The 24,836-nt window shown below is 38.1% G+C and overlaps 1 protein-coding gene across 2 annotated transcripts in view; it reads left to right on the forward strand.

The window, feature by feature from the left end:
* Positions 1 to 24,836, forward strand: part of rev3l (REV3 like, DNA directed polymerase zeta catalytic subunit) — a 204,124-nt gene that overhangs the window by 173,587 nt on the left and 5,701 nt on the right. For both annotated transcript variants that reach the window (XM_067417392.1, XM_067417393.1), the window contains exon 30: positions 11,276 to 11,522. In XM_067417392.1, coding sequence (XP_067273493.1) covers positions 11,276 to 11,522 — 247 coding nt within the window. The remainder of the gene's footprint in view (positions 1 to 11,275; positions 11,523 to 24,836) is intronic.

Below are 24,836 nucleotides of genomic sequence, written 5' to 3' on the forward strand. Positions count from 1 at the left end.
AACACAAATGGAGTAGATAAAGTCCATCAACACCCCTAATGCTTACACAGTCCTGTAGCTCGTCCTGGGTCCACATTTCATTCAGTAACATTAGATAGTTTTGATTCATATGCTGTTTAATGAGGATGATCACGTTATTTTTAATATGCATATGATTACATGCGATCGCTCGTTTCACTGAGTCTTCTTTCAAGTAATAAAGTATTCTCATAAGTTTATAATATGCCATTGAAAATATATACAGGGGAAGGGTTCGAATGCCGGTCACCATGTTGCCCCTCCATCTTGAAAGTACATTAGCCAAAGAGGGACATACACGTAAATTCAAGCTTCGCCTTTCACGTTTTAACAATCGATAGCACAGTGTCAAATGTGAAGAGGGGGGATTGCCATGTTAATCGTGGACTAAATCGGCCACCGTAGGAGTTAAAGGGTTGATGAATTGAGGAATCAACTTTCCCTTGAGCTTTATTTTGATATATAAAAGGTCATGGTAATATAAGAATATCCTCTAAGTTTCAGAGCTGAAAACTATCTTGTTAGTCAAAGAAAAGCTTTTATAGACACCAGGCTCAGCAAATGGTCCTGTGCTTTATACTGACATCAGTGCGCGACGAAAAACCGCCTATACAGCGTGTCTAATCCAGTAGCCCCCCCACCCCCCACCCCCCCCCCCCCACCCCCCGACTCATGGAGGGCTCGTACAAGCTGGTCAATACCAAATAAATATGGCAAGGAAGATTAAGATATTGCGCTATTCCTGGTTGTGGAAGAACACAGTTGCTGCATAAGCTTCCTTCTGATCCTAATATTAGAAATGAGTGGTTGAACTTTATTTTTAATGAAGTTCCAGCTCACTTCAGTTCACTGCGGAATCGTTTGTAAACAAATCTCCGGTCGACGCTGGATTTGAATCCGAAAGGAATGGTGCAACACACGTAAGTAAAACGTGTTTTATATGTAATAGCACTGCATTGTTATAGATCGTTTTGCTTATGTGTACGTGTCTAACAGAGCATAACTTTAGCACGCTGGACTCAGACATGTATGGGCCAGGGCTCACAAAGCCTGGCAGGCCGATAAATCTCTTAGTATTTCATTCTTGTTCTGCTATTCTCTCGGTCTCTCTCTGAAGGGCGGCACACACGCCGAACGTGTATGTGTGTGTGCACGGTGTGGGCAGTGTAACAGTTTAATGATCTACAGCAAAAAAGAGAGAGCTTTGGTGAGAACTAAAAGCATATTTCATTACTACATTAGTAATTTCTTGCTATAAATGACATCAGAAGTGGAAAATATTGGTAAAAAAGCATAAATTTACACAAATTGACCAGCAAACTCAACTTTCGGACGCCATATTAGTTTCCCAGCTCAACTGTCACTGAATGGAAAGCACAGGATTGTGGGATATCAAAGGCAGCGAAGGATACATTGCCTTCAAAGTCAGATGAAGGTAACGTTATATCAGGAGACAGGAAGTGAAGCAAACAATAGATTCGGACTTTGCTTAATACCTTCCTGCCTTCAAATGTGTCCTCCGAAGGCAGCATTTTCCAGGTTTCGGGGAGAGCCAAATTAACTGGATGGTCATATACCTTTTCACTACTAGATGGGGGAAAATATCACACAGTGTAGCTTTAATTTTGTGTATGTTACTCAAAAAACAGCAGTTTTAAAAAATGCCTTCCTGTTGTCGAGGACTGGACAATGCAATGCTACCCTCTATTGCTCATTGAAATTCTCCTTCAGCGTGCACGCGTGTGTGTGTATTCTGGAGTGTTGTAGTTCTTTCTTTTGCTGTTCCAACTATAGTTCGCTTTTTTACAACTATAAAGGAGACCAACATGCATCTTATATTGCAGCCAATCAGCGTTCATGTTACTGGCACGAGTCTCTTTTGGATTGTACCACAGATGCATAAAAAGGATTTTATTCTTCAACAAATACCTTTCAGATGTCATCCAGTTAATTTATTTTTGCAATTAAAAATAAATAAAAAAATAAAATCGTGAAAACGAAGGCAAATCTTTCACACATTAGTCTGGATGCCAGCCGAACTTAGCCCCACCCACAACAATTTTAGGTCGGGAAGTTTGGTCTGGACCATAGTCTGTAAAAAAAATATGGACGTAGTGTCCGTGACGTCACCTATAGGATTCCGAAAAGCCGTTCTGAAGCTTAAAGTAGGGGCGAGCTGGGCGTTGCCATCTTGCGAGCACGTGTCACTCCCAGAAAACAGAAAATGGGCAAAAAAGGTGGGATGTGGGCGGAGCTTAGGTGACACAATGACTATAGACGGCAGATAAATGGCTATCCACCTCTCAATCAAAGTAACCACGCCCTTAATTATGCAGAACTTTAAAGGCCCACTGAAGTGCCTTAAAACACGCCGCATTATTCAATGTGTTGACGTAATTTCCCCTGAAATGGCTTCAGCTGTCAGCAGCTCCTCCCCTTTTTTGAAACAGTCAATAGCGTTTCAATAGCAGTTCAAAACTGTTGATATACAGTTTGACTAGAGCGCAAGATCGGACCTTTCTGTTTGATAAAGCCAGTTTCCTCTAACACTGTTTACCATCATAATCTCCTCCATATCGCTTTAAAATGCAGCATTCTGTACAGAATTCAAATGGGTCAATATGTTTGTTGTCTGTGCCGACTCGCGCATATGATCCGTGCTGCGTTCTCACTGTGCTCTCGTTCAAATGAAAGCATATTTACACTAAATCGTTTTCTATCACATATATAGTGTGCTATGTGCCTTTCACCATGTAGAAATTAGTAAATGTGTGCTCTGACCGATTTCAGCCACAGCTTCAGCAGTGTAGGGGGCGGGCTTTAGATTCTAGAGAGCATTTTGATTGGACAGAAGATTTGACGAGAAAGTGAAGTCTGCGATGATGTCACAAATCTGTGATTTCGTTTTAACAGAAGCGAGAGACTGTACATTTTGAATGCTTATCTCCTAAATGCAAATTTTGTCATAGTTTTGAAACATACCAGCTTATTCATAACTTTAAGGCTAACACAGTCATACTAAAAGCTAAAAAACTTAAATTTTGATTTCAGTGGACCTTTAAGGCTTAACGTAACGTAAACAAATGAGTTATAAAAAAATTCACCCCCCTCACAGTTGTCAAGAAGGTCAAAATTAGCCGTATAGGCCAAAACCACAATTTGTACCAGGCTGTAAACATGTTTTTTTTTCTGCTGTAAAGTTGAGAATTTTAACATGGGGCTCAAAGAGAACACCTGGCCGTGATCAGAGTCAGCACTTCTTGTGTTTTTTTTGTAACTTGCAAATTGTAAATTTAGGATAAGAAAAGTATGAGCTAGGAAATAAGGTTTATAAAAATAAACAAACACAAGCTCTCTCTCTCTCTTTCGCTTTGCGCTCTCTCAGACGTTTAGAAAGCAGGCAGATTTAATGCAAGTGCACGGTAGTAATGTACTCAACAATATATTTAAAATTAGCAACAAAATCTCAGGTGAACTATCACAGATGTGTTCTGTGAAGCTCAAATTGCAAAAAAAAAAAAAAAAGAAGCTCAGAGCAGTTTATTGTGTAATATGAGACAATCGGGTCCAGTCGGGTTCGTGTCTTCCCAGCCGGGTTCGGTTCCAGATTTCAAATAATAGTTTAAATTTTGTTTACACTTGTCTTCTACTAGTTCCAGGCAGCATGTGTGCAGTTGAGTTATTTTGACAGCTATGCGTCGCTCAAAACGCTTTTACTATCACAGTGCTTGATGCCCAAGGGAACGTCTGTCAATTGCACCATGCAGTTGAAACATATAATTTGTATGAATTCAAATTACTTTTAACATTTAAAAACAGACAGCTTGGTTGTATTGTGTTAAAATTCCATAGCTTGGTTGTATTGTGCAAAAAAAACTGACCCAATAATGCACAACATTGACTTTTGAACATAAACATTTTAATTCATAAAATGATATGTTTCACTTGGTAGGATTGGCAGATGTTCCCTTGGGCATCAAGCGCCGTGATGGCGAGTAAAAGCATTTTCGAGTATAAATATGCAGCTATAATGCATGTAGGTGATTTTGAATTGATATTTCATGTACAATGTTTACACACTTAACTGAACGTAGTGTTTATATCTTTGTAAAACTGGCCAATCTATACAACAATGGCAAGGAAAACTAACTTTATTTCATTCCGAGAGCCCCCTCGTGGTCGGGAGCATTTCTGTTTTGTTGTGGCGATTCCGTTGTGTTGTGGCTTGTTCCGTTGTATTGTGGTGATTTTGTTGTGTTGTGGTTTAATTTAGTACGGCTGCACTACAACTACAGTAGAATCAGTAGTGCATACTTTTGACTTTTACTTTGTTACATTTTGCTAGCCTGGCTCTGCCCTCCTTTGTACTTCCGCTCAATTTTCATTTTCCTTCAGTACTACGTCTGGGACTGCGGTGTATTCTTAGATTTCTCTGAACAAATTTTTACCGGTCCAATCATAGAACAGAGGGAGTGGCTGAGAACGATGACGTTGATGTCGTGCGCTAGTTTGAGTTGTAGTTCAGTAATGTGGGCGGAGAAAGATGCGAACGAAACCATTCATTCCGTTGTGGCACCGCTGCCGAATGTCCAGAAGTTAAAGCCGGAACAATAACAATCTTTGCTGAGGTTTGTTGGGGGCCCTCCTCCCCAACAGGGTGAATTTGGGAAAAGTTTGATTTTCCAGCTCGCTCCATTTGTGGTGAAGAGTTGACTGAAGCCCTATTTGGACGGTAATTGTTTCTCGTGGGGTTGTAATGTATTGCCATCATTTACAGGGGCTAGTCAGTTATTTTATTGCCGTCCGTTTAACACAACCTGGGTAAAAATCCCCGGGTACCTACTGCTTTTGACAAACACCAAGGTCATATGTTGATGTAATAGCTGTCCAAATCTATCTAAAATATGGTTGCGTTTAGCATTTCTATACTTGTATTTCTTTAAAATGCTGGCAAGTATTACAAATTAAAATGAAAGCATGTTAACATTTTAATTATTCTGTTATTTATAGCAGCATTTATTATCATACCAAGCATATGACATTTTATTTACTGCATACAATCATGTTACAGACCATGTGAGCGGCGCATTCCCGATCACAAAACTCTCCCCTCCACCGTGGCATGAAAAAAATCACAATCCGAATGCACAAGTTTTAGGTTTTATCCTATGGTTTTTATCACTGAGGTGGCCTGAATATTTATTTTGACGGATTTCCATGTGTGAAACAGTCGAAGGGCGCATGACATATGTCATGACCAAACGTTAGCGATTGGTTATGACAGATCCAATAGTTTTAAACTTTAACAGGGTATCCCCTTTTGCGGAAGTAAACCAGGCGGAGTGGCCAGACTCTATGTACAAATAAAAGGTACAAGAGTCTGGTAAAACCAGGCTAACATTTTGCAGCAAAATGTTTTTTGCTTTCTTACTTTCTACTCCGCTACATTTCTACAACGTTCTGTTACATTTTCTGATCAGTTTCAGGGCTCGGGATTTAGAGCTTGTCTGGATAATTAATTGATAATAATACATAATGCATAATGAACTGACGGCAACAAGGTTGTGCGGTTGAGGCTCGTGCAGCCTCTCGAGGAGAAATGGAAACAAATCAGCCCCACTCGCACTGCAGTAAAAATTCAAATTGTGAAGTTTTTATATTTTATAAAAGTGCTGTTTTTACATAAACATAAACAAAGCAGCGAAAATATTTCCACCTCAGAACCATAAAGCATTTCACAGCAACAGTGTGTTACTGAATGATTCAACATTTTGAATGAATCTATTGAATTAAAGAGTCAGTGACAATAGGTAAATGCCTCATTCATGAACGAATCAGCCATTTGAATGAATCGTCTCAATAACTCACTCATCAAGACCTGCTGCCACTTACTGGTGGTTTACTGCCAGCAGTTAATTTAGAAATTTCTAGGTTTTATCAACTGGCCAGAATTTTTAGATCACACAGTAGATGTGAAGGACTATAATGCGTTATGAGCACCCTCAAGTACTGGGAAGCTAAACTATTTAATGCTTTGTAAGTAATTAGCAAGATTTTAAAATGTATACAATATTTAATAGGGACCAATGCAATGTTGACAGAACCTGGCTAATATGGTCATACTTCCTGGTTCAAGTAAGAACTCTAGATGCCATGTTTTGGACCAGCTAATGTTTGTTTATTAAGCATGCAGGGCAACCACCCAGTAGAGCATTCCAATAATCTAGCCTTGAGGTCATGAACCAAGCCTGCAGTCTCCCTCTCATTTAGTGAAGCTTTCACGCCTTGATCGCCCCCCGCTGACCGGTCCCATTATAGCCGCCCCTCTGTGTTTTCTAATGGACGTGAGGCAAACTAAATAATAAAATTACACTTCAAATATTTTTTCCCCAAAGTTGGTTTATGTCACTGAAGGCAGTTATCATCACGATGATTTAATTTCAAGTGTTCGTTTTTAAAATAAGCTTAGTTTTAGTTAGTTATTTGATGCTATAAAAACGGGGGGTGTGACGTCATGATTGACAGCGGAGACTGACAGCTTCTCTGAGTGAAGTTGTCACTGAGGCACTAACTGACTTTTTTCAAAATTTTTGGGAGCAGATTGGAGCTTTAGCTTTAATTTCTACATTTCCATAACTGTTTATTTCACACCAACATAATTAATTGTTGTAATAATAATATCGCAGCTGTACTTCCTGCTCTACTTCCGACTCTGGTCCCGAAATCGCTACTGCGCAGACTCGGTCCCAAGATGTTCGCGCCGTGCAGGCCGCCTAAAAGCTTCAAATCTGCCAAGCGGAAACGGATGATGTCGAGTCGTCCATATTTTTTTACGGTCTATGTCATGAATGCATTAACTAACTGTTGTAGCGAATTAACTCAGAGGGGAAATGTGAATAATTATTCATGATTCATTATGATTAATTATCAATATTTGAATCAGTTAATGAGATTAACTTGATGTAGCTACTTTAACATTACAATTATTCATTCTGTTCATCCTGTGAACCCTCAGTATTGATTATTAATTAATTCTAAGAAAAATAAATTTTTAATGGCCACAGAAATTTTTTTCTTCCTTTTGTATTTACATACGCTCTTAGAGCGCATAACCGGATCGATCAGATTTAAGTGACAGTTAGTTTAGAGTCAGGGAGTCCATTGTCCACAAACTTTATTAACTATATCACGGACAAGAATAAAACATAGATAAACAGAACATGGTGATAGGCAAAGTTAAGGTGGTTGGAAGAACTGAGTTAGAACAGATGAATGAAGCAATAAAAGGCATCTAAAATGACGAAGGAAATATTAAAGATTCTTGTAATACTAATATATGTTGCACAGGTAGACATACCATATACACAATAACTTTAAATTGCAACGTAGACACCAAACAAAGATGATTTTAACCATAGTGTGCGATTCTGAAACAAATCCAAAAGAGATTGAATTAATACATTGACCAAACCCTATAAAAGAAAAATCATGAGTTGGATATATGTTTATATATATTTCTCAAGTGGTTATAATGGGATTACGATGGTTTTATTTGTCCTTTTCAAAAAGACTGTGAAAGTCTCTCTGCAAATTCCTTTTGGTCGTAAACAGTCTTATCATCAGGCAGCTCTGGTAACGGAGACCTTTCCTGTGCTCTTGTGCTCTTTTTGGAGGGGATGGGTCAATAGACCTTCACAGTGAGTTCTAAAGATTATTTGTTAAATTGGACAAATTATTGCTTCTGATTTGACAAAAAGATTTGTCTCAATTGCTACACTGTTCAGCATTTTGCATTTAAAGCATGCGCAAAATGCTAGCCCTGAAATCTAGACGCACCCTAGCGGCAGCAAATCTAATCTCCCGCGAGTATCGTCTAGCAACTCTCAATACACATCTGAGCTGTAAAAACCAGACTCTGGTCAGGCCAATCACATTGTGTATAGAGTCGGTGGGCGGGGCTTAACATAATAATGGCCGGGTTGCGCTTGCGTGCTGCTAGTAAACACGCAGGCTGAAGAACGGCGTCTTTTGAATCAGCTTTGACCCTGACTTTGGAAGACTTGGAGTTGAGCTTTTCTTTGAGAAAAGAACAAACAATGGCACTGAAGTCATTCTTAAAAAGGGAAGATGTGTTCGGAGTAGGGGTGGGCGATATCTCGATATTTAAAATATATCGAGATATTTTTTAAACTCGATATGGATTTTGACATATCATATATGTTGATATATTGTTTATATTTAATTCTGATTCCACCACTTTGCTTGTTTGCCTTCTCTGTGTTGTGCTCGCGCGTCTCCCGCCTCCTTGCTTTTGTTCCCCCTCCCCCCACGTGTTGTCTCATTGAACACGGCGGCGTCCGCAACCAGGTTAGGATTAGTTATCATGTTGACAAGCGCGTGCATTGTTTAAGACTTAGTTTAGAGACCACAATTTTCCTTCTAACACAACTACTTGCTAAAATTCATAAAGAAATATTAATGTTCATCGTAGTTCAAATCGCAAGTTTCACCCACAGTCAGGTGATTGACACTATTGGTGCGAGACGCACTCTGTCCCAATCATGTCAGTTTACGATTTGTGTCTAACTGATCGCATGGTTTTCGGTTAAAATGTCAAAATGATGCATATTTTTTAAAAAACATTTAAAAATTGCAATATCATAATTATTATTATTTTGTCAGCTTAATCACGGGATTATGATGAATAGGTCTATGCATGTTTTATCCAAGAGGGAAAAACACGACATCCCGGGTGTCCTGAGACACAGTGCAGTGCTCTTCTGTAAGTTGTACTGTATCATATAGCCTTCTGACGTTCATATTTCGTTCTGTAACTGGAAAAGAAGGGAAGCTTGCCTCACGTGTAGCCTACATGATCCACATTATGAGGCGCTCACGCTTTAGTAAAGTGACATCTAGCCTACTGTTTGAATTTTGATACAAATTTAACAGGAAGTGGTGTTATGACAATCAGTTTATTAATATCTCAGTCATGCCCCAATCTTTCTGCAAAATGCCTACTGTTTACTTTACCTGTAAAGAAAAGGGAGTCTTTGATTCATGTTTTGAAGGCATGAAATGAATGAAAAGAATTAAGGCAATGTATTATTTCTTTTATTTTACAGTTCAATTATTATTATTTATGTCATTAGGGAGGTTATTTTTATGTCAAAAGCACATTGTTCCTACATGAACTGACTACTACCTCTTTGCACTTAAATAAAAATATTATGACTATGATATTTGGCATATTTGTTTTTGCTGTAGTTTTTAGGGGGTTATTTTTCCTGTAAAGATATCGAGATATAGCAAAATATATCGAGATATATTTTTTGCTCCATATCGCCCAGCCCTAGTTTGGAGTTTTGCCGAGTCCGACCGGATACAGTGAATGTTTAATATATCAACGAGCTCAGCTTCACGTTGCAGCCTACAACCAACCAGAGCAACGTGAAGCGGAGCTCGTAGCGCTATCCAATTGCGTGCAGAGGGAGTTTGAAAGACAACCGTTTATCCCTATATGGGGAGGCTGCTGAACTGGCAAGACAGTTCTACAGCCTAGGCAGTTTTATGGGCCAGGCAGTTTTACCCCCCTGTTGTTCCTGACGCGTCCAGTAGGGGGAGAAGGATACAAGGGGAAATAACATTAAATAATATTTACGCTAGAAACGTACATAATAACCGTCCCGTTCATAGACGTTGACAATTTGTTTAAAAATATTTAGATATAAACATTACAGTAATCACGGATTCAAACGAAGGGGGGAGGGGTAAAAAAGGTGAGAACATTGCGTGGATAGGGAAAACAATCTCCAAGTTTCTTTTAAATAGGCAAAATCAAAGATACTTAATAGTGTCTAATATATATATATTTATTAGACACTATTAAGTATCTTTCTGTGTCTTACCCTCTCGCTTGAGGGTGTCAATGATGGCCTTCTGGACAGCAGTCTTACCCATGATTGCGGTTTTGAGTAATGAACCAGGTCATTATATATATATATAATTATGTGTGTGTTTAATTTTCATGCTATTTAGACACTAAGTATCTTTGATTCTGCCTATTTAAAAGAAACTTTTCTTTAATGTTTTCTCTATCCATGCAGTGTTCTATCCACCCAATGTTTTTCCACGCAAAAAAAAAAAAAAAGTCAACGTCTATGGACGGATGGTTATGATGTACGTTTCTAGCATAAATATTATTTAATGTTATTTCCCCTTGTATCCTTCTCCCCCTACTAGAGAGAGAGAGAGAGAGAGAATTAAAGTAAAATAGTTTAAACTTTAAATTTCAAAGTTTCTGTTATGGCATCTATTAAAGAAAGTTTTCTATTCAGATCTTCGGTTAAAATCACAGTTCTTCCAGATAATTTACTTCAAGCGGTCTGCTTTGAAGTTCATCGCACCTGATGGTGAAGTATTTCCATTGACTGCAATCTGTCGACATTGAGTAACAACAAGGGCATAAAACTGTCTGGGCCGTAGAACTGTCTTGCTCCAGGTCTGCAGTCTCCCCCTTCTCGTTTATCCCGCCCCTCGGATTGAGCCCTGTCAATGGTGAGTTTCCAGACCAAACATCTTGATGTGGGTCTGGCTTGTCAGGCTAGCAGAATGCAATAACTGAATGCAGTTTTACAGAGGCTAGAAACGTGGCTTTCAAATAAAGATTGGTATCAAAAAGCACACCCAGATTCCTAAATGACAACGAGGACTACACATCAGCCATCAAGCGTTAGACAGTATTTACTACGTGCATTTAAAGACCAGTAGGTTACTACGTGTAGTTACATATTACAGACTGACGTTTAAACAGATTATCAGACATTTTTGCATTTATTTTGTTAAATCTAACATCATAATCTTTGTTTGAACAATGTTTGCATGTTACGTCTCCCTTATTTTGTTGCAGTCTAAGAGAAGAATTGTAAATATTATGAGTAACTATATGTCCACTCAAACGTGCAGAAAATTACAGTGTGTGTGTGCGCTAGTAGTAGATGGTTCATGTCATCAGGTGATCAGTAATCAGGCATGTATGCTTGTTTTTTTTTCTGAGTGGACTATTTATTGCATGCTGAAAGACTAGTATCTGAGGCTGTTGCCTGGCAACACAGCTATTTACAGATGTTGAAATTAGATTTGAGGCATGGTTGAGAGTGTTTCTATCTTATGCTCCTTTTTCTGAATCCAGACTTAATTTAAATGCATTCAAATGTTCAATTTTTTTTCTTCTGTCTCTTTTCTGTACTTTTCTTAGACGTATGATGGCCTATGATCGGCGGTTGGAGCCGCGTGTGGGGGAGCGTGTTCCGTATGTTATTGTGTATGGGATGCCAGGAGTGCCACTCATACAGCTAGTTCGGCGTCCTGTAGAGGTACTGCAGGACGCCAGCCTGTGCCTCAACGCCATCTACTACATCACCAAGCAGATCTTGCCACCACTTGCAAGAATTTTCAACCTGATTGGAGTAGATGTATTCAGCTGGTACCACGAGTTGCCAAGGGTTAGTTATTTGTCATTTTGTCTTTTATAGCAAATGCTAAATATAAATTATCATATTTGAGATTGAAACTAATACTGCTAGTTCTTGTACTTTTCTGTTGATCTTTGGATATCTGTTCTGTAGCTATTTGAGAACTACATTGCAATGAATTATTCTACCTATAATTGACACACAGGCACCATCTGGTGGTTGGTTATAAGATATAATAATATTTATAATTAAAAAAAAATACTTTTCATATAAAGAGACAACTATAAGAAAGACATAGTTTGATTCTCATACATACTATAAAAACTGGCTGATTGAGCATCCAGACCAGCTCGACAAAAGCAACATTGACTTAAAACCAGTGGTTACCAAACTGGGGGTGCCACCAAAAAGGCAGCTGTGGCAAATCTTCAGACCTCAGTCATATGATGAAAAGGTGTCATGCCTCAGACTGGCTTCAGTCATGAGACAAAATGGCATTGAAACTCTGAAAGGCTTTCAGGTCTCAGGACAAACAACCTCAGGTGTCAGGTCTCGTACAATTAAGCATTGGATGTAAAAGGCATCAGAAGAAAAGGAGTCAGACATAAAGGCATCGAACAAAACAGCCTCGGACTAAAATGCATCAGATGAAAAGGACTCGGACTAAAAGGCATCGGGCGAAACAGCCTCAGACATAAAGGCATCGATCAGACGAAAAGGACTTAAGGCCCTGCAATGCATTCACTGTAAAGTTTTTCTTCTTTACTAAGGTGTAAAACAAAATTTGAAATACTTTTGCAGGGCAACATAGTGAACATCCTGAGTCTGACAACGTCCACGCTGCTACAAAGCAGTGTTTCTATAAATGTGCACACAATATCTGCAATTGTGTGTTTTAGTCTATTATGTCATGTTTACTTATATAGGCTAGTACTTTATACCGTAGATCTTTAAAGCAGCAGCTTTAAATATTAAACATGAAAAAGAAAAAAACTGTCAATGTGTGTGTTAATTATGTAGAATCTAGCGTCTTTATTGATGGTATTCATTTGTGTAGCCTATAATCCCATGGCAATGTTCTTTGTGTTCTAATTGTTATTCAAGAATTAAAGGTGCCCTAGAATGAAAAATTGAATTAACCTTGCCATAGTGAAATAATAAGAGTTCAGTACATAAATATCACATACTGTGAGTCTCAAACACCATTGCCTCCTACTACTTATGTAAATCTCGTAAATTAAACACTCAATGGAAAAAAAGTGCTTCTCAACATAAACCCAACCGTGATGTAAGCTTTGGGGATCATTTATATGCACGCCCCCAACATTTGCATAGTCCAAACAAGCCGAATCTATTGATGGTAGACAAGACACTCGAAGATAGCAAAAACAGCTCTCATGACACATGGTTGAGGTTTATTATAATCGGATACCACAACAAATCGTTCGTTTGTTCGGCCCATTTTAAACAAGTTTCACTCAGCGTCTTAAACTGAAGAAAGGGGCAACTATATTCCTGCAAGCAGTAAGTAATTTATCCACTGATTGACTAGCTGTTTAAACAATTTCTGATTAAATTGAAAGTTTCTTAGAGAGACTGCATTGTCTAGATGATGCAAGATGCTAGTACAGTAACAATAGGAAACTCCAAGTACCATACAAAACTAAATAGTGTGTCTAATGACAAAGGTTAATATTATTTTGTATTATAAAATACAACCGTAGATACTTTGCTTACAGATCGTTCCCGCGATCCTTCTAGCAAACGTCACCTTTTCCACCATATAAGTTCAAACGATAGTCAATGGAAATTGATAAAATGCAGCTCTCTAAAATGCAGTTTATTGGTGTTTTCAGATCGTCCGTGCACGAGAGAGAGCTAGCATGCATATGGTTGCCAGATTGGACATGTTTAGGTAAAAAACCCGAGAGTATAAGGGTTTCTTTTCATAGAAAGACTGTGATTTTCAGGGATTTAATTACTGAAACGCGAGCTCTTTCTCACACGCAGATGATCTGAAAACACCAATAAACAAGTAAGCTGCATTTTATCGATCTCCATTTGAGATGTTTTTGCTTAAAGTTTACATTTACATTTACATTTATGCATTTGGCTGACGCTTTTATCCAAAGCGACTTACATTGCTTTCAAGGTTCACATTTTACATTTATTGTCAGTTCTTGCTTTCCCTGGGAATCGAACCCATAACCTTGTTGTTGCTAGCGCCACACTCTACTGGTTGAGCTACAGTTTCATTTAGCCGGTCTGTGTTCTGTCAGAGCGGTCAGGATTCACAAGCCGCTTCACTAAAGTGCTGTGAGCTGCTGAAATAAGCTAATCAGAGCAGAGCTCAAAGTTAATATTCATTACCCTTCCAAATAAGGCAAAAACAGAGCATTACATCCTAGGGACAATTTACAGGGTTGTAAATGGACCTGTAAAACTGTATCTGGACAATTTTTGCCCTTAAATAAGCCACATACCCTCTATGTAGATATTAGAGAACAATTTGACATATTGTTTCAAATCATTCTTTAAAAAATAATTAAATAGCAGAGAGAGAGAGAGAGAGAGAGAGAGAGAGAGAGAGAGAAGACCGAGAGGGACCAAAACTAAGCTGTACTTACTTTATATTATTCTTAGTTTTACACTGTTCAGCAGAAATAAAGGATTTTCCCTGGTAACCTCTGTAAACAAAGCAGCGCTGTGCTTATAACAACATAGTCTCAAAAGGTGTCTTTCCCTTCACCATAGTTTGCCAAGAAGTGAACTAGTTGCAGTGTGTTATTTAGCAAAAGTTTACATTTTTAAATAAAACTAGCGCATAATAAAAATTTACAAAATCTCAGCAGTATAAAACCGTGTATGTGACATCATATTGAGGCGGTGCAATTTCAAACATTCATTCTGAGTGCGTTTCGTCCGACTGATGCCTTTATGTCTGAGTCCTTTTCGTCCATTGCCTCAACGTCTGATGCCTTTTAGTCCGATGCCTTAACGTCTGATGTCTTTTAGACTGAGGCTTTTTCGTCTGATGCCTAATTGTACGAGACCTAACATCTACCTAAGGTTGTTTTTCAGAAGCCTTTCAGTCTGAGACACAATGCCATTTAGTCTAATGACTGAAGCCTTTTAGTCTGAGGCATGACACCTTTTCATCATATGACTGAGGTCTGAGGATGTCCTAAAAGTACACAGTACTCTTGTCATTTGGTTGAATGCTTGAATTTAGAAGTGTCGCAATATACTAGTATTTGCGATAACCTTCATATTCAAAGCATGAAATATCGACATGTTAATTTAGGGTGATGCAATATACCAGTATTGGTGATAGCACAATATTTAAAATTAATAGGACTTTTATGATAACATGACGCGTAAATACTCCTGTGTCCGGAGACCGTTTTTTCCCCTTTTTTTTTCTTCTATTACACACTGTTACAGCCATAACAATATTTCAGCTTTGTATTTAATGTCAACGTAGTTATATTTCGTTTCATTTTTTTTATTAAGTTAATTTAGATTTTTTTTTTTTTTGCAATTTTTGTAATTTATCGACTGCGGCCGACAGTAAGTTAAGGGTTAGTTCACCCAAAAATGAAATTTGTCATTAATGACTCACCCTAATGTTGTTACACACCCATAAGACCGCCATTCATCTTCAGAACACAGTTTAAGATTTAGTTTAGTCTGAGAGCATATCCAAGTGTATGCACACTTTACTGTCCATGTCCAGAAAGGGAATAAAAACATCATCAAAGTAGTCCATATGTGACATCAGTAGGGTTGGTAATCGTGAGAAATGTTCCGGTTCCGATTCCGCCTAACGATTCCGGTTCCGATTCCGGTTCCATAAAAATTATTAAACAAATAGTGGTAAATGAAAAAAGCACAATACGCAACTTTAAACAATCCTTTTTTGTGTTTATTACTTGCTCTCAAATGAATTTACAGGTTGGCAATGTAAAAAAAAAAGTCCTGTACTATACATATATTACAGGATTAATCGAGCCATATGGAATTGATGGAAATTAAAATAAACATGTTCAAATTTACACCTCTGAAATTGTCTTATTACATTTTCTCTCTCTGTTTTAGGGATGTTAACCGATGACCGTTTGACCCATGGTTGACCGTCAACGTTAACCGATCAAAGTTGTTGGTTGTCGGTTAAAAAAAGAAAATCTCTAAATTAGTGATCTCTAAATTAGGCTATTATAGACAGTGGACTAAACACTACTACAGTTAGCTGTCTCATTCCAAAATGTTTTTGTGTGAAGTGAACATATCCCTCGCACTCAATTTTTCATAACTCTCCTGTTTGTACTTAATAAACCAATAAAAAAATTAGGCGCGAGGTCGCAGCGTTTGCGCGTTCACAAGGCTTGCAAAAAGTAAACCGGCTAAAACACTCGAGGTTAGAGCCAGAGCAGACGACAGTATGAAGCGCGCTCTTGGACTAAATATAAAATATCTTAAACTGTGTTCCGAAGATGAACGGAGGTCTTTTGGGTGTGGAACAACATTAGGGTCATTAATGACATTAATGAACTAACCCTTTAACCCAACACTTTATCCTCTCAAGTCAACTTGACTTGTCTTGCCTATAATAAAATTCATAGATATAAAACACTTCAAGCATATCACAGTGTTAGTTTAAATGTTTACTATCACCACCACAGTATAAAGGCATTTTTGACAGGCTGCTCACAACGGCTTGCAAACGAAACGGGCTACGCAATCTAAACTAATAAACAAAATAAAGATTTTAAAAAATGCAGGTTGTTATCTTACACCGCTCTGAACAAAATTAATATAAATATGATCTTTAATTCCCGTGCTATGTGCACATTTTATATCCGCGTCTATTGCAGCTACATTACATGTTTTATTAATCAAACAACCAGACTAACGAATGGCTCGACACAACCTGTAACGGGGCAGAGCTTATAGGCAGGGTTTTTCTGTGTAGACCAGCGGCTTTAGACCAGCAAAGTGCCCGGGGCTATCCTACCATATTTTCCGGACTGTAAAGTCACGTTTTTTTTATCATGAAACATGCCGTGGTTTAGAGCTTAGACAGGGTTTTTCTGTGTACAAATAAATTCACCTCTTTGCATCAGCTGGCAGGATATACGTTATCCTTGGTTTTGTAAATAATATATATATACAGGTCCTTCTCAAAAAATGTGCATATTGTGATAGTTATTGTGATAAAGCTATTGTGATAAAACTTTTATTTTTTTGCACACTTTCGATTCATTTCACACCACCTGAAATATTTCAGGTCTTTTATTGTTTTAATACTGATGATTTTGGCATACAGCTCATGAAAACCCAAAATAGATTCTCAAAAAATTAGCATATTTCATCCGACCAATAAAAGAAAGTGTTTTTAATATAAAAAAAAAGTCAACCTTCAAATAATTATGTTCAGTTATGCACTCAATACTTGGTCGGGAATCTTTTTGCAGAAATGACAGCTTCAATCCGGTGTGGCATGGAGGCAACCAGCCTGTGTCACTGCTGAGGTGTTATGGAGGCCCAGGATGCTGCGATAGTGGCCTTAAGCTCATCCAGAGTGTTGGGTCTTGCGTCTCAACTTTCTCTTCACAATATCCCACAGATTCTCTATGGGGTTCAGGTCAGGAGAGTTGGCAGGCCAATTGAGCACAGTAATACCATGGTCCGTAAACCATTTACCAGTGGTTTTGGCACTGTGAGCAGGTGCCAGGTCGTGCTGAAAAATGAAATCTTCATCTCCATAAAGCTTTTCAGCTGATGGAAGCATGAAGTGCTCCAAAATCTCCTGAGGTCATCCTTAAAACTATTTTGGTTTGCAGTAAAAAAAAAAAAAAGGGTCGGTAGGTAGGTCTATTTTTTTTGTTCAAATTTTAATGTAAAAAAAAAAGTAAATTTTTGGTGATTACGTAGTTATGAATTTAAACAAATTAGCATATTGTGACGTCACTGACTGGGTCTTCAAGCCGTGCCTTCGGGCGCATAGCTAATTGCAGGCTATATAGACAAATTGAAATATTTGTCAAAAACATGTTTATTGCATAAATTTCAGGTGCATTCACTCCCTTTTTTCTGGGTTTCTCACGTATTTTAGCTCTTTTCCGCTGTCTTCCCGTTTTAGTATTTTCCCATGATATGTTCCGTATTTTTTAAGCTCGATTGTGTTAACTCAGAACACGCAACTATCTGTGTCTCTAAAGTGGCTTGCACTTGTTGCTAGACCAACGAATCTGTGATATAGACTAGTGTATTTGAATATTAAAAAGCAAAAAGTTGTTTTTATGAATTCAATTAAGTAGCTATAACCTACTCTTTACTGGAAATTACAGTAAACAAACATCACAGACATTAGCAGACCATTTTTTTCAGACTTTATTTTATTTTTGTAATATTATGTATTGTCTTTCAGTTTTTTTGAAGAGACACTGCTCCTCTTTCCTCCTTCTTGACAGCCTACATTTAGAATAATAACTTTGATTAACGTTAATGATGAAATGTTTAAAAATCGTGATTGTTTGGATTGTTTTTCCTATCGTCGAGCCACAGCCATTCACTAAATCAGTGTTTCCCAACCTTTTTTCAGTCATGGCATCCTTTGAAAATTTTCTAATTTTGTGGCACCCCTATATATTATGCTAGGGGTGTAACAGTACAGATTGCTCACAGTTTGGTTTGTATCACGGTTTTAGGTTCACGGTTTCAGTACGGTTTGGTATTTGCCATGCTCAGGGAAAGAAAGAACTACTGTCAAATAAAAATAAAGAAAATAAGAACAAAAAACTTAAATACAAGCAGCAGCACAAATAAATACTATTGAGCAAAGATACTAATAAAATAAACAATGCTTTTCAGATTTTTCAGGTAGGTCTTAAATTAGTTTTTAGGTAGAGAAATTGAATAAATTAATCAAATGTAAAATAACTGCACATTTAACTGTTTAAATTAAAAATTAATCCTTATTTAACTTACAAAAGCTATTCAATCAAGAGCAGTGAGTGATGTCCTTATCTTTTGTTTGACAGAAAACAGACAGCAGTAAAGGCTACTGCCCCTTTAAAACCTAATACAGGGATATGCATCGTCTTTCTCGACTGTATTAAGTTCACTTAAGGCATATACAGGCTATGTCTGCTTGGATACTCATCAAGATCGACATGTTGACATACTTTTTGTGTGAGTTTGTCCGTTTAAGAGCAAGACTTGAAAGAGAACTCACTATTTGCGCGCTGTGAGACGTCCGCGTCCTTTTGGACGAGCGCACAGAGACAGATCACACTGCATAGTTCTCATTCGCGTCTTCTGGTGAATATCCCGGGTGATGATGGCAAAAATGACTGGTCATACGGCAGCACTCGCATGCATTGAACGCAGTTTGCAAAGATAGACCGTTTTGCCCGCGTTTTTCTATTATCATCATTGTTGTAGTGTAGCCTATCACTGAAGAACCAGCACGTGTATCCATCGACAGAACCATACATAAAGCATTATTTTTCAAGTTACAACCAGTGCCGCCACTCCCACCAGTGGTGGAATGTAACGAAGTACAAATACTTTGTTACTAGGGATGGGTATCGTTAAGGTTTTAACGGTATTACTACTCTTAACGATACTGCTTATCGGTCCGGTACTTTAACGGTATTCTTATCGGTACTTTTTGAGATTTTTATTATATATATATATATATATATATATATATATATATATATATATATATATATATATATATATATATATATATATATATATATATATATACACACACACAATTAACAAAGATACACATTATATAGGCCTGCACAGTGCTTTAATTTCAGGAAGAATTCTAGTAGGCTAATCAAATGTAAAATAACACTGCATAGTTTATCATAGATAGGATAAATGAATGCTTATTAAAGCTGAAGTTATTCATTCAAGAGCTGAGAGTGATTTTATCTTTGCATTTGGTTGTTTAATTCGCAGTAATTCGTCAGCATGTTTATTTACACCGCTGCGTCTTTAAGACAGACGTGCAGATCTATAGGGGACTGATAATAGGCAGATGCACTACACTTTCTCCTGACTATCCATAATAACTACGTTCATTTTAGACACAAACTGTGTTTAAGAGACTCTCCAAGCCGGTCATTTTGAAAAGGTGTTTGTGTACATTTGATCGAGACGCGAGTGTGAAACCGAAAGTGTAATTTGCTAGTCTCGTTGAGGCTGTTTCAGAGCGCGCGCTGACTTGGGAACAATCTCTTGCACACATTTTTGTGCTTTTAATCGCTCTTTTTATTATTAAACGCGTCCCACAATTTACCAACAGTAGCTAGACTGTATTTTACAACAATCACCGATCGTGCTGATTCTGTCATTACGTTTGAGTTATATGGAGAAAGGACAGCGTATGGCAACTGCTGCAAAGGGGAATTAAGTTGCGCTAGATATAAATATCAAAATTATAATCTTTGCCAAAGAAGCCAAAATCTAAAATAAATTCACATTATCACAATCTAGTGTAAAGTGAACTAGGCTATATTTGAATGTTTAGTTCTGTCCTCCGTGGGCTGTCGTTTTGCGCTCTCTCTCTCTCTCTCTCTCTCTCTCTCTCTCTCTCTCTCGTCACGTCACGTGTATTTTCAAAAGTACCGACAGCAGAACCGATAACGTCCGAGCTTATCGATACACCGGTCTTTCAAAATTCAGCCCCGGGGCCCGTTTAATACCGGGTTTCGGTACCCATCCCTATTTGTTACTTTACTTAAGTACATTTTTCACATATCTGTACTTTACTTAAGTAGAATAAATAGTGCATACTTTTTACTTTTATTTCGTTACATTTTGCAGCAATTATTATACTTTCTACTCCGCTACATTTCTACAACGTTTCGTTACATTTTCGTTACATTTTCTGATCAGTTTCAGGGCTCGAGATTAAGGCTTGCCCGGATAATAATATATAATGTACGTTATATAGGCTAATGAATTTGAGGGTTGCGCTGTTGGCGGTTGCGCTGTTGAAATGGAAACAAATCAGCCCCGCTCACACGAAGAAACTGAGGTAACATACTATATTAAAAATTCAAAATGTTTAGTTTTTATATTTTATAACAGTTAAAAAAAATCACATGACACGACCAGTGTAGTTTCACGACCGAAAATGTGACACTGATTTCATTTGACAGTTCCATAAACAATTAATTAACATCAAGTCACTTACATTTTATTGATTGCGTTATTGCTTTTTTTCTATTTCCAAGATCAGATTTCCACATCCGAACCATAACGTATTGCACAGCAACAGCGCGTTACTGAATCAAAGATTCAATGCCCTATTCATAAATGACTGCCTCATTTATGAACGAATCAGCCGTTTGAACGAATCGACTCACTGACTCTCTCATAAGGATTCGCCTGCCGCCATCTACTGGTGGTTTAGTTAACTTTTTTTAGTTAAAGGGGGGGTGAAACACTCAGTTTCAGTCAATCTCATGTCAATCTTGAGTACCTATAGAGTAGTATTGCATCCTTCATATCTCCGAAAAGTCTTTAGTTTTATCATATTTATAAAAGAAATATGGGCTGTACCGAGTCTTTCCGGAAAAAACCGAGCGCCTGGAGGCGTATCGTGTGGGCGGGGCTAAAGAATGACAAGCGCGCAAAGCGGTGACGTCCTCAAGCGTGGAGAAACCCATCTATCTCAGCTAATACAGATAATGATCCACAATCAAATCTGAGGCTGAAATAAATTGAACAGGAGAAACGGCAACATCAGGATGTCCGTCTCTGTGGTATGTACTGTATTTAGGGGCCTTTGTGTGCAGTTTATGAGGACATGATTCGGTTTATGGACTATTGTATGTGACTAGACCTTAGAGGTAGCAAGCAAAACGGTTTTGCACATCAGAGTCAGAATAGTGTAACGTTATACAGAACAACAATGGAGTAACCGTTAGCGCATTTGAATGACGAAGCACGCGATCGTGTCGTTTACTGATGTTTACTCATGCGATGGTAGCCAATAGCAGAGACATTTGAAGTTGATTTACTCACCGGCATCTTCCAAAGCAGGACCGCTCTGTCAAAAACACACTTCTTTGGTATGATTTGGTGAAGTCCTGTGACAGCAGTGACCGTGGAAATCCACTTTGCAACGCGACTGAAGCGATGCCTTGAAGCTTCCCGTCATTTCTGTGTTCAAATCGGTTCAAATGCAGCGCTGCCTTCCCGGAATGCTGTGCTGAAGCGTTGAAGTCGCTCGACGTCACCCATAGGAATAAAGTGGAGCGCGGCGCGACATAAGTGTTCACGGACGACTGGATCTGCACCTGAGAGACTGTTTACAGCGTGCATTTCCTCTCTCTCCCTCTAGTCACACGCGCGCGCACCCTTCCGGGAGAAGAGCCCGTACAGCCCATACAAGGACCTTCCGCTCTATTTAACGTCAAGTAGACCCATACTCGAAAAAAACTCGCCGAAACTTGTGAGAAACCGGAAGGAGTATTTTTAACACAGAAATACTCCATCAAACGTCCAACATTAGTTTTTGAAACTTTGTCTATGTTTAGGATGGGAATCCAAGTCTTTAAAGGTGTAAAAAGCTCAGTATGCATGAAACAGCATTTCACCCCCCCTTTAAAACAATCTCATAGCATTATTTAGTGCAGTTGTAATTTTTTAGTGTTAATTATTTGATTGGTAACAACCCTATTGTATCTTATTCTAATTTAATTTATTAATCAAATTCAAGAATATAAAGGGAAAGCTGAAGCTAAGCCTATATTTAATAAGATTAGGGGAAAATGTCCTTTATAAAAGGTAAAAATATCATAAATATGACGATTTAAATACATCAAAGCTGATGAGAATGTTGCTTCAGAAAAATGACATTTAACTTTGCAGATAATTAGAATTGTAAGTCAGAATGTAAACTAGGCAACAGATGGTAAGAACAATTACATTAACCCAAAACTAACTATATTAAAATGCCACCGCTGATACTGTTTTCTTCTTTTTAATTATTAGAATTAGACATTAAGAGAATACATTTTTATGCAAGGACTTTTACTTTTAATACTTAAAGTACATTTAAAATCAGGTACTTTTTACTTTACTTAAGTAGGGTTGTCATTGTAGTACTTCTACTTTTACTAAAGTAAATGTATTTCTGTTTACTTCTACTTTTACTTAAGTACTGAGATTCAGTACTTCCTCCACCACTGACTCCCACCACACGCTGCGCGTAGTCGAGCAAAACACACGCTACCCATAGCAACACGCTATGACAACGACATTTCAGACTGACATTTCAAACGGCTTTTCCGCCATTTGTTACTGTTTTGTACACGTTGTTATATTAATTATAATTATAATTCTAATTCTGTTTTATTGGCCACAATGAATGTTGAGAGGGGCACTTTTGATTAATTTTCAAAAAGGGTAGGGGCTCAAAGCCCCTCTGCAGTGCACTTGCCTGGTGTGTGTAACGTGTCCATGGTCCTGACTCCCGTCACAAAATGCGGCAAAATCTCCGATAGGGCTTTAATAGTCTGTTACAGTGAATGGGTATGAGCCGAAACGAACGCACAGGCCATGTGTGACATCCGTTAACCATAGTGTAAACATAGATGACGTCACAGGTTTTTCTATAAAAGAAAGATCGTAGCCTTCGTTTGTATGTAGGCCTAGGCAATTTATATATGTATAATACTTACTAAAATATAATTCATATTATTTTATTACTTTAGTATTAGTTGTTTGAAGAGTAAAAAAAGAATTTGGTCGGTCTTAAAGCAAATTTACAACCGGCAAGTCGGTCGGGTTACGGCAAACAAGAATATTTTTAAGGATGGCCTGATTGCATTGACCCTGCCCTTGATAAAACAGTCGGCATGGCACCCCAGACCATCACTGACTGTGGGCACCTGACACTTGACTTCAGGCATTTTGGCATTTCCTTCTCCCCAGTCTCCCTCCAGACTCTGGCACCTTGATTTCCGAATGACATACAAAATTTGCTTTCATTCGAAAAAAGTACTTTGGACCACTGAGCAACAGTCCAGTGCTGCTTCTCTGTAGCCCAAAAGTGGCTTGACCTGGGGAATGCGGCACCTGTAGCCCATTTCCTGCACACGCCTGTGCACGGTGGCTCTGAATGTTTCTACTCCAGACTCAGTCCACTGCTTCCGCAGGTCCCCCAAGGTCTGGAATCGGTACTTCTCCACAATCTTCCTCAGGGTCCGCTCACCTCTTCTCGTTGTGCAGCTTTTTTTTTGCCACACTTTTTCCTTCCCACAGACTTCCCACTGAGGTGCCTTGATACAGCACTCTGGGAACAGCCTATTCGTTCAGAAAATTCTTTGTGTCTTACCCTCTCGCTTGAGGGTGTCAATTATTGCCTTCTGGACAGCAGTCAGGTCGGCAGTCTTACCCATGATTGCGGTTTTGAGTAATGAACCAGCTGGGAGTTTTTAAAAGCCTCAAGAATCTTTTAAAGGTGTTTAGAGTTAATTAGTTGATTCAGATGATTAGGTTAATAGCTCGTTTAGAGAATCTTTTCATGATATGCTAATTTTTTTGAGATCGGAATTTTGGGTCTCCATGAGATGTATGCCAAAATCATCAGTATTAAAACAATAAATGAAATACCTGAAATATTTCAGTTGGTGTGCAATGAATCTAAAATATATGAAAGTATATTTTTTATCATTACATTATGGAAAACTTTATCACAATATGCAATTTTTTTTACAAGGACCTGTGTGTGTGTGTGTGTGTGTGTGTGTGTGTGTGTGTGTGTGTGTGTGTGTGTGTGTATATATATATATATACACACACAGCAAAAGGGTGCTTGTGTGCATGTGGGTGGGGATAATTAACACAATGTATAGCCTATAATGCATGTGTTTTTGTAATAATAGGCTATACAGCCAACCTGCGCAAGGGCTGTGCCTAGTGTGAGACACAGCACAGGGCCTGGCCAAAGTAAAGTGACTGCTGACTTGATTTTGTCCTTTAAAATATTAGTTAAAAGGCAAAGACATAGCTAAACGTGTGTGCTGTGATTCTGTTTTATTTTGCTTGTTCAAATTGTATTCTTGTAGTAGGCTAACTTGCGATATTTGTCTTACCACCATGCAAATTCAAACATTTCATTCTTTGAATTTTGATTATTGTTTGGATAAGACGCCTATGTCTCCTTCCATTAAAAATACTGGCTATTGCGGTGCTGGGATATACATAAACTTACCAACATACATTGCATACTTTTGTTTGCATTGCATACTTTTTATGCATTGCATACATTGCATAAAAATATGTTTTAGTCACATAACAGCAGTTAAT

The sequence above is a fragment of the Pseudorasbora parva genome, chromosome 15 (assembly GCF_024679245.1).
Source record: "Pseudorasbora parva isolate DD20220531a chromosome 15, ASM2467924v1, whole genome shotgun sequence".
NCBI lineage: Eukaryota > Metazoa > Chordata > Actinopteri > Cypriniformes > Gobionidae > Pseudorasbora > Pseudorasbora parva.